Source organism: Globicephala melas, chromosome 1, assembly GCF_963455315.2.
Source record: "Globicephala melas chromosome 1, mGloMel1.2, whole genome shotgun sequence".
NCBI lineage: Eukaryota > Metazoa > Chordata > Mammalia > Artiodactyla > Delphinidae > Globicephala > Globicephala melas.
In genome coordinates, this window is record NC_083314.1 from 32,995,421 (window position 1) to 33,008,393 (window position 12,973).

General features: G+C 54.3%; 1 protein-coding gene across 1 annotated transcript; it reads right to left on the bottom strand.

Annotated features, from left to right (window-relative positions):
- Positions 1-1,560: 1,560 nt before the first annotated feature.
- Positions 1,561-11,711, bottom strand: REN (renin). Its single transcript, XM_030873076.2, has 10 exons — positions 11,620-11,711; positions 8,383-8,533; positions 7,704-7,827; positions 6,978-7,096; positions 5,798-5,994; positions 3,949-3,957; positions 3,294-3,413; positions 2,740-2,884; positions 2,347-2,445; positions 1,561-1,722 (listed from the first exon to the last, which is right to left on the bottom strand). Exons 1-10 carry the CDS (start codon positions 11,697-11,699, stop codon positions 1,561-1,563), a joined length of 1,206 nt encoding a protein of 401 aa, XP_030728936.1. The 5' UTR covers positions 11,700-11,711.
- Positions 11,712-12,973: the final 1,262 nt, after the last annotated feature.

The following is a 12,973-nucleotide window of genomic DNA, read 5'->3' on the forward strand; positions in this document are numbered from 1 at the left end:
ACCTGGCCGTGTGGGAGAGCTCTCACTGCACCACCCAGAAAAGTGCCTATTTCCCCACGTTGACCCTTTCACCTATTCAGGAACCTCTCAACCACAAGCTTCCTGTCCTGATTGCTGTGCAGAATCCAGCTCTGTGCAGTGGAACTTCTGCGACGATGGACATGTCCTATATCTGTTCTGTCCAGTGCAGTGGCCACCAGCCACATGTGACTATCCAGCAATTGAAATGCGGCTAGTGTGACATTTAATTTAGTTTTATGTTCAATGTAAATAGCCATATATGGCTGTCTTATTGAACAGGGTAGGAGATGATTGGGGGGCCTGCCTACTTAAGGTTATGGAGCCCCAGTCTGTTGAGCTGGAAATGACACTGACTCCAACCCTTCCTGCAAACAGTGAGGAAATAAAGCTAAGCAGGCAAGAAAGTTCAGAGGATTGTGCTCTTGGCTCTGCACTGGGAGGCTGGCAGGTGTGGGAGTGCTGCCCTAGAGAGGCCCTGGTGTTCTATACAATTCCAAGAGCCTGTAATTCTAGAGGTACGAGCTTTGCTGGGCCCTGGGTGGGCCACTCAGTGCCTCACCTTTTTCGGTCAAAAGAAGGGTGAGCAGCTGTCATGAAGAGGGACAGTGTCAGTGGCTTCATTCAGGTAGCTGCTGCCTCTCATTCCCCAAGCTACACATCTCCTGCAGATCGTCCAAGGGGTCAGAGTGGGAGAAGACATCAGCCTGAGTCCCAAGTCTTGTGAGATGGGAGACAGCAGTGCATACATCTGTGTGCTTGTGCACCTGGCCCCATACCAGGGTGAGTGAAGCTCTGAACCTGTGAAGGTACAACTGTATGTGGCAAGGTGGGAAGCCCCCAGACCTGAGTCAGACGGGCAGCCTTCACACTTCACTGAGCACTCTTGGCCAAATGCTTTCACTCTCTGAGCCTCAGTTTCTCCACATGTAAAAAGGGAGCATCGGTCGGATCTCTGGTGTTCTATGTTTTTAGGTGTTGGTGCCTTAGACTGCATGGGTAAATGGCTGTGTGGGGTGGGGGGTTGCAGTGCCTGAGCGTAGAGCCTGAGCTTGAGGCTGGCTTCCATGAGCTGGGACCATCTTTCTGGCCCACAGTCCACTGCCACAGTGTTAGCCCTGGTCCTCAAGGGGCTGGCTCTCTGCAAACTTCCCATCCAAGTTTGTGTAAACCTTCGACTCCACTCGAACCCTGCTGATGTCAGATGGATGGCATCAGCCCTGCACGCAGGAACCTGTGCTTGTGAGTGAACGTAAAGTTTGCCATTCTGTCACGTTCCTGTCTGCACATGATCTCTTGGTCGTGCTTCCCTCTGTTTCAAACCCTAGTGAACCCAGGTACAGTGGGGTTGTGAACATGAAGTCTTTATTCTGTTTGTCCTCAAAGTAGGGAAGAGCTGGTGCTGGGGGCAGGGTGCACATCCAGGAGGTGCTGCATGCCCCTGAGTGAGGGCACAAGCACAGGCAGGGGTTGGAGAGTCCCAGAGAGTGCTCTAGCCCTGGGCTAGAGCTGAGGGCAGGACCCGCAGGGAAGCAGAGGGCCTCAGCGGGCCAGGGCAAAGCCAATGCGATTGTTACGCCGATCAAACTCTGTGTAGAACTTGCGGATGAAACTGGCACCCAGGACCCAGACTGGCCCCGTGGGCGGTGGGACGTCCAGACCGTGGAGGGCCAGTGTACACAGATCATCACTATTGTAGGGGTCCTGGCAGGAAGCAAGAGGGTTTCCACACTGCCCAGCTGATAATCACGTTGCCTGACTCCAGCAGCCATCCTCCGCAGCATCCCCCCACCCGTCCCCCATCCACACCGGGCCTCCATCACATGCTGGCCCTTTGAACCATCATGGATTGCACCCCTCCGAGATGCAGGCACTAAGCTGGATGGTGCTAACGATGCGTCAGGCACAGCACTGCCTTCAGGAGCTTACGGTCTGGCAGAGCTTCTGGTCCTAGACAAGGTATTTAACACCTCTAAACCCACGGAACGTAAAAAGCAGGTAAGAGTATAGGAGCATAACATTACTGGGGGCGTTGGATGAGAATGGAGATCAGGAGATGAGCACAGGGATCCTCAAATTTGGCTGCAAGTTGGAATCACCTGGGGAGTTTTGAAAACATTGATGCCCAGGTGCCACCCCCAGAGGTATCAATAGGTATGGGATGTGGCTTATTACTGGGATTTTTAAAAGCTCCCAGGTGACCCTAATGTGCAGCCCAGTTTGAGAACAACTGGTCTAGCAGGTAATCTGTGCATAATGACTTGTCTCTTTTAGAGGGCCCCTGCCCACCCTTCCTCCCTGTTGCCGAGGGGCAGACTAGAGTCTCACCTGTAATACATAGTCCGCGCTGGTGAGCGTGTAGGCTCTGCCTCCGAGGTGGAAGGAGATGTCAGGGAGTGTGGGCACTTGGTTACAGTTCACGACATACTGGCGGTGGGGAGGGTCAAGGGAGCCCCTTTGAGTGTGGGAGGTCCCCCAGCAGACACAGCCCTGTGCTTGTGGCCCGGCCCTTCTCCTGGAGAGGGCTGGGCACAGTCCCCAAGTCCCCAATCCCCTCTCCCAGGGACCAAGGACAAAGCCACACATGGGAAGAATGTGAGAGGCAGGAGAGGAAGGCCTGAAATGGTCTCATTTGGGACCGAATGTTTCCTAGGGTCATTTGGGGGCCTGGACCAGGTGGTGCTCCCCCCACCCCTAGCGCCCTCCCCGCCAGCTCCTTACTTCATCTGTGCTCAGCTCCTTGGCCCCCAGGGTCTCCATGAGCAGCCTTAAGGAGCTGGTGGGACCCGAGATGTAAGATGCACCGGTATCCACCACTACCATGCAGCCCTCCTCACAGAGCAAAGTGGTCGACCTCACAGACACCCTGGGGAAGGCCACACAGTCAGACAGACAGATGGACAGCAGGCTGATGGGGCACCACCAGGCTGCATGGCTTTCCCGAGTGAGGGCAGATGATGGGAGGGAGTGCTGGTGGTCCAGTGATTCAGTGAAGGAGGGGTAATGCGTGAGCTGGAAGAAGAGAGGTGCTGCCCCCTCCCTCGGCGTGTGGCTTAGTGACCCTCCGCTTCCTCCCAGTAGGCCCCCTCCCCTCTGAACCATATATCTCAGTGTTCCCCATCCCCGGACAAAGCAGGCAGAGAGCAAGTGTTGGCCAGACCTTAAGAAGCGGCTGCATTAGGAGAGAGGGCAGGATGGTAACCCTGCCCCTTCCAGACCGCACCCACGGCAGCAGCAGCATTTTTAGAGAGTGAGGAGGGTTGAGGATTCCTGACCCTTTCATTCTGATCTGCCAGGAGCCAGTCTTGCTGACGCTCACGTAGTGGAAATTCTCTTGGTAATACTGGGGGTCGCTGCCTCCCAGCACGATCTCTCCCCCCAGCAAGTGGGAATTCCTAAAGGGAAGACCAGAGGCTCTTGGAGACCCACAACCTTGAGACTCAGTAACCCCAGGAACAAGGGAAGTTGGGCACAGGTGCAGGGTGGGGCAGAGGAAGGCGGGGCGGACGGCAAGGCTAGGGAGCTGCAGAACATGCCGCTTCTCCACCTTTCTTGCCCCTTCCCAAGCCCAGTCAGAGGTGGTTCCAGGATAGTCCGGCTGCGCCCCATAAAGCACCCCCAGAGAGGTCACAGAGAAGGAACAGGCAGGCGGACAGTGAGTAGACTGCAAACAAGACACAAATCAGCCCCACCCTCACTTGGGTTCGGGGAGCTGTGTGCTGCGCAGGTGCACGGGACACGGGATGGGCCTCTGGGAGCTGTCGGGTGGGGGGGGCAAGGACATGAGGAGAGCGGGAAGGTGGAGCAGAGAGCTTGGGCCTCCAGTGCAGCCTGGGTCTGCTGAGGTGAGTTTGGGGCAGGTGGCAGGTGTGATTCTGGGCCAGGTGCTCTGGAGGGTCAGGGCCAAGTGGGGGGTTTCCGTCTCCTTACTTGGAATTTCTGCACAGAAAGAGACACAGCAGAGAGGAAGACTTTGTTTCAGGTGAGCCCCGCCAGCCTGTTGTTTGGCAGGGTGGGTATTACGCACTCTTTGTACCCTACAGGCAATGGAGTCACCAGGAGGTGAAGTCACTTGCCTGAGTGGGGGACTGGAGCCAGGGCTCCTGGTGCCCAATCTGAAGCTGGTGCCCCTTGCTTTCCTCTCCTCCAGGTGGCATGATGCCTCCCAAAGCTCAGGGCCTACCTTAGGGCTGGTTTCCTCTATGTGTGTGTGTGTGTGTGTGAGAGAGAGAGAGACAGAGACAGAGACAGAGAGACAAAGAGAGAGAGAGAGATGGGATTTTCCACATTCATAGTAGAAGGCAAGTGTGCATGCACGTGGGTGCACAGCGTGTAGGTTGCACGTTATTGGTGCAAGTGCAATTAATTGCATTTTTATAAATCCAGTACATATGCATATGTGCTAGCACAATTTCCCTCTGCCTCTCTCCCCAAACCTCAAGATCTCTCTGGATGTTGCCTCCTTCTCATCCAGTGTAAAGGAAGAGGCAGGCCCTCTCCTCAACAAGGCCCGCCTTCCTCCTGTTTGCTGGGATCCTACTCCCTTCCATGGCCTCCAGGCTCCTATACCCTCAGTTACCGCCTCCTTTTCCCCACATTTTCAACCTGTCACTTTCCACTGGCTTCCTCCTCCACCTGCAAGCACACTCAGGCATCCTCCAGCATTTAAAATCACCCACCCTTCTTTTCCCTGCTTCTCTGTGCAGCTCTGTCTGCACCCCACCTGGCATTCCCTCCCCTGACGAATTTCTCAGGGCAGCCTACATCTGCCTTTGCCTTCCTGACACACATCCACCTCTTCGCTCCTTGCCATCTGCCCTTGCCTGGCCTCTAAAACGCCTCTTCCCAAGACTGCCCCTCACAGCCAATTGGTGGCCTTTTCTCAATCCCTCCCTTTCTCTCATCAGACCAGACACTCCTTTTCATTTCATCTCTGTGATTTCTCTGGACACTGACCCTCCCCTCTGTCCTCGCTGCTACTGGCCTCCTGTTCTCACTCTCATGATCTCTTGTCTCCAGCTCATACAGAACAGCTGAGAGCAGATCACATTTCTGCTCAACAGCTGATAGCAGCTTCCCCAAGATTGGCTGAGCTGCACATAAGCTCAGCCTAGAGTTGAAAGCGTGGAGTTTCAGCCTCATGTCCCCTGTTGTTGCCCATCACATTGTAATGTTTCTTGTCTTCCCTGCCGGACTGTAAGCTCTGTGAGGGCAGGGACTCTGTCTCGTACACTGTGTTCATGGATGTACCCCCAGAGCCTCGCACAATGCTTGTCATATCAGTGCCCAATATTTGTTGAATCAGTGAATGAGCAGATAAATGAAGGGATTAATGAATGAATGAAGCCAGCTGTCTATGTGAGAGAAGCCAGGGTCCTTACAGGGAGGTCCGCCAGTCACGGCAATGCCTTACTTTCCATCACCCCCACTCTGCATTCTCCTCTTGTTCTAGAGCAGTGCTGAACTGAACAGAAAGTAAAAAAAACTTTCCACAAAGACAGAAATGTGCTACACCTGTACTATCCAAAGTGGTAGCCGCTAGTCGCCGTGACTGCTGAGTACTTGAAATATGTAGTGTGGCTAAGGATTTGAATGCCTAATTTTAATTAATTTTAATTTAAGCATCGGCTTCCATATTGGATAGTATAGCTCTAGATATGGATTGAATACCACCTGATCCCGAATACATCAAAATCCTGGCCCAGAGCTCTCTTCCTACTCTCTCAGCTCTCCTGCCTCCTTCCCTCTCCCCGCCTCTGCCCCTGGAGTCCAGGCCTACCTGCTGTAGTAGACAGAGAAGACGTCCTCCTTCAGCACCCTTTGGGAGAGGATGTGGTCAAAGACGGGGGTGACCCCCCCAATGGCCTGTGCAGGGAAGCCCATGCCCAGAACACCATCAAACTTGGCCAGCATGAAAGGGATCAGGGGCAGCTCCGTGACCTCTCCAAACGTCTGTGTGACTGTGATTCCACCCACCTGTTGGAGGAAGGACCAGAGGAGACCAAGCCCACAGCCTGTACCCTGGCCAGGGTCTGGTCTAGGCTTCCACACTGGGGCCCCCAGGCACAAACAGGCCCCAGGGTGTGACAATCTGGGGTAAGACCATTTCATCAACACTACATGCATATCACCTCTCCTAATAAACATGTAGGCGGCAGAGTCCAGAGGGACTGGAAGGGGCAGAGGCGGAGAAGGTGGTATTGCCAAGCAATAGTAGTAGAAGAAAAGATGCCAGGAGCTCCCCAGCGGCCCAGCTCTCACATCGGCAGGACTGGGTTTTTGTCCCCTACCCCCAAGATGGGCCAAGGATTTCTCCAGCACAGCCAGGCCTGCCCTTCATGATCCTTCTTCCCTAATTTCACGGACAAGAGGGAGTAAGGGCTCACACTGATTTCCTCTCAGTTCCATATGTACCCTTCCCCTAACTCTGTCAGAGCAGTAGCTAGAGAAACCCAGAAATGGAGGAGGGTCAGACACAGGCCAAGTGACAGTGAAAACCAGGACTGACATTAATCCCAAACTCTGAACTCAACTATGACCTTAAAACCTAAGCCTGACTCCAAAAGTGACGCTGACCTTAAGGATGACGATACCCCTGACCCCTGACCCCGACTCTGACTCTGGATTTCAGTCTAGGGTCTAGTTAAGAGCCCAGTCAGAGCTGGGTGACCTCAGGCAGGTTACTTGACTGCAGGCTGTGGGGCTCAGGACAAACCCTATGAGTGCGTTAGATGGAAAGGCCTCCACAGATCACCCAGGTTGGGCCAGGAGCTCAGGTCTGCTCTGCCCCAGGTGCTTTGCAGCTCTGGAGAGAAGTAGCAGAGGAGGGTGCTCTTCAGCTCTCCGGGCTCCAAGGTGGACGGGCCTGCACCTTCCCCAACCACAGGCCCTAGGGTGGCAGGAGACGCCTAGGGACAAGAAGGGCAGGAGGTCAGATGACCTGGGATGGCCTCACTTACAGTCACCAGGTCCTGGCTCAGGAAGCCTTTGACCTTCCCAGATCCATAGTGGATGGTGAATTCCGTCCCATTCTCCACATAGCTGGAGGATTCCGAGGAGTCGTAGAGGCTGTGAATCTCTGGCAGGGAGACATAGGCTCAGGGCCAAGGGAGGCCCAGGCAGGGGGCTCGGGGGCAGGCGCTGGCTATGGCTCATGTGTTGAGGCCTGAGTGCAGAGACAGGGTGGCCCTGAGCTTGGAGGCTTGGAAAATGTGTTTCATCAATCAAGGACTGTGTACCTCGGGCCCCTGTAATGTGCTCATGTCTCTGAGAATTTTGTCTCAAATGAAGTATTTTAAAGTAATTGCTAACACTAGGGTGGGGAGAAGATTCTGGTCACAGTAAGCATTCAGTAAGTTCACGGAGGGTAAGGACGGCAGAGCCCCAGAGCCTGGGATGGGTCTGAGAATTCAGTCCTCTCCCAATCTCAGGAGGAGTGAGAAATGGCTTTCTGGGTGGGCTAGGGGCTCCTGGAGCCTGCTTTTTTCTCTTTTTTTTACCTTGGTGGCCATATAAGAAAAATGGGGGACATTTTCTTCTTCTCTCTTCTCAGGGGCAGTGGGAGCAGAGGCAGAGAGGAAGCAGCTCAACTGGTAGCAGGAGAGATTTAACTGGGTGTGAGGTGGGACTGCCCAAGCACGACAGGGCAGGGGCTTTGAGGAGGCACCCCAGGTCCCGGGTCTCACCACAGGCCGTGTAGAGAGGGCTGCACTTGGTGGAGGGCACCCAGAGGTTGGCTGAGCCCGTGTCAAAGATGACTTTGAAGGTCTGTGGTGGGGTGCCAATGCCGATCTCGCCATAGTACTGGGTCTGCAGGGATGAAACGAAAGAGGTGGCTTGTGGGGCTTGGGGAGCCTTGGGACTTGGGGTCTTGCCTGATACCCCCTTGGCACTTGGGGCCAGATCAGGCAGATCACGCAGCCTCTCTGGGCTTCCATTTTCCAGCAGGGATGGGGTGGGAGGCTTAGCACTGTCTTATGACTTCCCAGGAAGTGGGAGGCTCGATGAGACAAGAGGGCAAAATAAAAGTACTGCAAATGAAGCAGGAAGGTGCCCCAAGCCTTAAGGAACCACTGATGCAGTAAGTAGTCAAGCTGCACTGAGCCTGGTCACAGAAACCTGCATCTGAGGTCATACACCCCTCCTGCCCACCCCTGACACCTGGGCTTGGGGCCCAGAGCCTGGATTCCTGAGTTCCAAACCTGACCTTGCCTCTGGGCTCCTTCCTGCCCTCTGTGCCTCAGGTTTTCCAGCTGTGAAATGGGAATTTCGTGAGGTGCTCAAAAAGGGCAAAGAAAGTCTTAGGCCCGAGAGAAAAAGGAGAGGGCAGGTGGTGGGGGCCAAGGGAGCGAGCTGGGCACTCACATCCAGGTAGTTGGTGAGCACCACAGGGGAGGTGCGGTTGCCAAAGGAGAGTGTCTTGGTGAGCTGGCTCCACTCAGCACCCAGCCTGGCCACGTCCACGCCTCTCTCCTTCAGCCTTTCCCAGACGGAGGGCATTTTCTTGAGGAAGATCCTGGCCCGTGATGCAGTAAGAAAAAGTAGAAGGGCTCTGTCCTGCCCCATAATAATGGTAGAGTTCCGGAAGCTTCTGATACAACTACCCCTAACCTTAGCCCAGGCACCTAAGAATCACTCTTGAGCCCTTAGGCCTCTAAAGGAGAATTTACAAACCTCCGTGGTCACCTACGCTGGTATTAAATAACCCTCAACTAACTCCTCCTGTTGTCTAATTTTGATCCTTATCACTGCAAGGCCATTTGTTCATTCATTCATTCCGTAATCACAGGTTGAACACCTACCCTGTGCCTGCACCGTGCTGGATACTAGGATATAAAGATCATCACTGCCTTCAAGGAGCTCCAGCAGGCCAGGAGACAGAGGAGGAAACAGCACTGACTTCCCCTCTAAGGAGATGAAGGCTGGGAGTGCCCCTCTCAAGGCGGGGCAGGAGGGGGCAGTGCCACATGGGGCCTGCAGGTGGCAGCAGACACCCTCAGTGGCCTGTGGGGGCTGTGGGATGCTGCGGGCGGGCGCCCAGCCAGGACCGTGGGGTGGAGTGGACCGATTGAACTGGGTGCGGTGGGGGAGAGGTGGGCGTCTCCAGAGTGCCTGTGCAGCCTGTCCTTGGAAAGATGTGCCTTCTGAAGCCTAAGTCCCAGTCCCTCGGCTTCTTGTCCTGACACTTTCCTATCAGCTTTGGGAGGCAGAATTAGACCTGGGAAACTCACAGCACACTGAGCTGCCACCACGTGAGTGCCAAACACTGTGCACGCCACCCCACCCATGTAAGCCTCATGACAACTCTGCAAGCTGGCTGTCGTTATCCTCACTTTATGATAAGGAGTGAGGTGCCTCAGAAGCGATGCAGCAGACATTTAAAGCGGCGTGATCGGCCCTGTTTCCCATATAGGGTCCCCTGGGCTCTGATACAAAGGCTGTGTGCCAGAGGCTGGAGGATGTCCTGAGCTGTTGGTGGGGGGTCCCAGGGTTGCAGCCCAGTGTCTGGAGTATCCCTCTTTCTTATTCTGTACTTGGCACTATCCTTTCCTGCTCACACCCCATGTATTCTGTGTACCCCATTATGCCCACAAACATGAAGGCAACTTTCACGCCTGTCGATATAATATTTTAACGGAAATGACTTGTCAAATTCATAACATACTCTGCTCTTCAACAAAGTATTTTCACAATTATGATCTTCTTTGATTCTCAGCCATCTCATGAGCTGGGTAATTTTACTATTCTCATTTTACAGATGGGAAAATGGAGGGGCAGAGAAGGCTTGACCCCAAGGAGGGCTCATTTTCCACTATTTACTATGAACAACCTCAGCTCTGGACCTTTACTTTTACCTTTCTCCTTTTAGAAAGCCCCTTCCTTCTCGCCTTCCCCTTCCCTCCCCACACCCCAGCACGTTCATCCTTGGAAGCCTAGCAGGCACCCCCATCCCCGTCCCGGGAAGCTTGCCCCATGAACTCCCTCCACAATGGCCTCACCTTTGCTTGGGCTCCTGCTCTGTTTTCGCGGGGTGCTCACAGCCAGCACTGCACAGCCTCATGCTGCCTGGTGCTGAGGGCATAGTGGTTGTGGGGACATGCTTGAACCTCTTCCTACCAGCGTGATTCTGAGCAATTTACCTAACCTCTCTGGGCCTTTCCTGAGCTCCCATTAACTCCTCTGTAACAATGGACTGAATGGTAGTACCTACTACGGAGAAGCACTTTGCAGATTAAGCAAGCTGCCCACTGCTCGGTAAGTAAAAGGCATTTGTGTATGTAAAAGGCAAGGACACGCCTTGAGAATGGGGTCTGTTGTTTGGATCTCTCAAAGAGCCTTGCATCATGCCCTGCACATGGCAGGTAGCAAAATTCCTGTAAGTATGTTTTAAAAGCCTGACTCCCTCTTCACCTTGGCCCAATTCCATTCTTCTTCTCTTTCTGAAGAGAACAAGGGAGAATGTTTCCACCTTTCCCTGCCTTTATCCTGGGGGTGGGGCCACGCTCAGGCACACGCTGCTGCTGGGAAGCCCCCCGCTCTCTCACACCATGCCCCCAACCCAGCAGCTACTCTCCATGAGCCTTGGAGCAGGGGAAACCAGCTTTGGAAACAAAAGGCCCAGTGCGTGCCCAGGCTCAGCCTCTTACTTGTGACCTCCGGGAGCCTCAGTGTTCCCAGCTGCAAAATGGGACTGCTGAGTTGTTTGGAGGATGATTTGAGATGAGATACGGGAAACGATCCTGTGAATTCCTCAGCATTTTACAGACTTAGCAACTATTACTGTTATTAAAACCTGCCCTCTTACCTTCAGGTCTTCTGGTCCCATCTGCACTCCCCAACCTGAAACCCTTTCTCCACAGGCCCCCCACCCCCCTGCCTCTCCCCTTCTGCAGCCTTGAAGAATTGCTTGTTCCCACAGGGCCTGGCACCAAACATGGATGTTAGGTCTCTCTCCTCCCACCTTTGGGCTGCCTTAAGCCTTTCTTTTAACAGTTGTGATAATCACCCTGGAGTATGATAACAGCTGGGTTTTTACAGCGTGCCTGCACCAGGCCGAGGGATTTACATGCAATATCTCATTCAGTCTTCAAAGCAGCTCTGTAAAATAGGTGTTTTAAAAATGGTAAACTGAGACCTGGAGAGGTTCACTGTCTGGCCCGTGGTTCCAGAGCTAGTTGGCTCTGCTAGTGGAGCAGAATTTAAACCAAGACTACCCAATTCTGGAAGCCTTGCATTTAATCACTGTGTTGTGCTGCTTCCCGGGTAGACTTAACTGTACTGCACCCTTCTTAGTAATTAGGCTGTGAGCTCCCGAGGGGCAGGGAGTATGTCTCAGTCATCCCTGGGTGCCCCCACTGCCTAGCATGGTGATCTATGCAGGAAGTGAAAGCTCTGGTCAGGGATCAAAAGACACTGCTTCCAGGCTTAACTAGTGCCACTGCTGGCTGTGTGATATTGGGCAAGTCACCTGACCTCTCTGAATGGAACTATAAACCTTGCTGCCCTGCTGGTGGTGAGGACTGGGTGACATCACATATCTGAAAGCCTAGGTGTTAGGAAAATGAGGATCCCTTCTCCCCTGCCACCCTCTCTCCCAGTTACCGTCTGAAGGTGCCAGTGTCTGCGGGGAGACCGAAGGTGCAGGAGCCCCAGAGTACCAGCAGGAGTCCCCAGCGAGGCATTCTGCTCCACTGGTCCACGCTTCCTGTGGGTCCACGCTTTGCCTGTGTCCCAGCTCTCTCTGGGACCCACTGAAGGACCCTTCTCCTTTTGTACGCTCCGCACTTGGGATGCCTGCGATTCTGCTCTGCCCTAATTTATTACCGTGGGGCAGATGGCAGGGCAGCCAGTAATAAATCCCTCCGTGGGACTGAGCTAAGTGGGTGAAGGGTGATCAGGCTTCTGACGCGGAGCAGGGGGGCCAGAGGAAGGAAGGTTGTGGGAAAGCAAGGCTGTGCCCAGTGACGCCAGTAGCCCGGTCTCGGCCTGGCCCTGTGACCCCTCAGGGAAGACAGGCTGATGAGAAACAACACTGCTAGGGGACAAGGGCAGGGCTGGGACAAGCATGGAACCCGGGTTTCCAGTCCCTCAGCCAGTCTCCCTCACCCCTTGCCTTTGTAGCTCTGTCTTCTGGGTTAACCTTGGCTGTGCCCCTGCCTAGCTTCTCCTAGGCTGCCTCTCAGTGTTCCCATCTGGAACATGGGTGACCCCTCCTGGCTCGTTCCCTGACAGAGCCAGATGCTGCTTCCCTCCACGTCTCTGTCGGCAGTGGCTGTTTATGGGAAAGTGCAGCACAGCCCTTCCTCTGGAAGTAGGCACCTGGGGGCAGGGGGCGTGTGTCCATCCTCAGTTGACCTAGTATTGGTGGAAGGGAAGGGCAGCCCTGGGGATGTGGGGAGGCTTCTGCCAAAGAGCGAGGTGGGGCAGCTGTTCTTCCAACCCCTCCTCCTCTTTCTGCTTGGCCTTAACTCCTTTCTGGGCTCTGTCTCTGCCCCCTTCCCTTTTTCTTGTAGCTTACAAGCGGTCAAGGGCAGCTCACCACACACTCACCTGGCCCCTAAATCCCAGGATGGGTGCTATTTATTCAGCTTAGGATGTCCTCTCCTGGCTTCTCCCTGCTCACTCTTAGGGCCCACTTCCAATATCACTATCTCCTCCGTGAAGCAGGTGTGGATTCAGCCTGGAATTGACTGTCTCTGCTGGGGGCTCCCACAGTGCAGACACGAGCCTTCTGTGAGAGCACAGACCTCAACTGTCCTGTCTCGGAATTATTTCTGTGTACATCTGCCTCTTGCCCAGAGTGGTGCTTAATACTCATCAAATGAGTGCCCGGTGAACCATGATGAGCAGTGCGAGAAGCCCTGGCATCGCCGTCAGGGACCCGGCTTCTAGTTCTGACTCTACCACCAACTTGCTGTGTGACGTGGGAACCCCTTCCCCTCTCTGGGCTTCAGTT

Bases quoted from the DNA above. Each gene is read 5' to 3' on its own strand.
- REN (XM_030873076.2), bottom strand. From the start codon at position 11,699: ATGCCTCGCTGGGGACTCCTGCTGGTACTCTGGGGCTCCTGCACCTTC. The intron at 5,995-6,977 runs GTAAGTGAGGCC...TTCCTCCAACAG, and splicing joins TGAGCCAGGACCTGGTGACT to GTGGGTGGAATCACAGTCAC. The intron at 1,723-2,346 runs GTGAGACTCTAG...GCTTCCTGCCAG, and splicing joins GCGCGGACTATGTATTACAG to GACCCCTACAATAGTGATGA.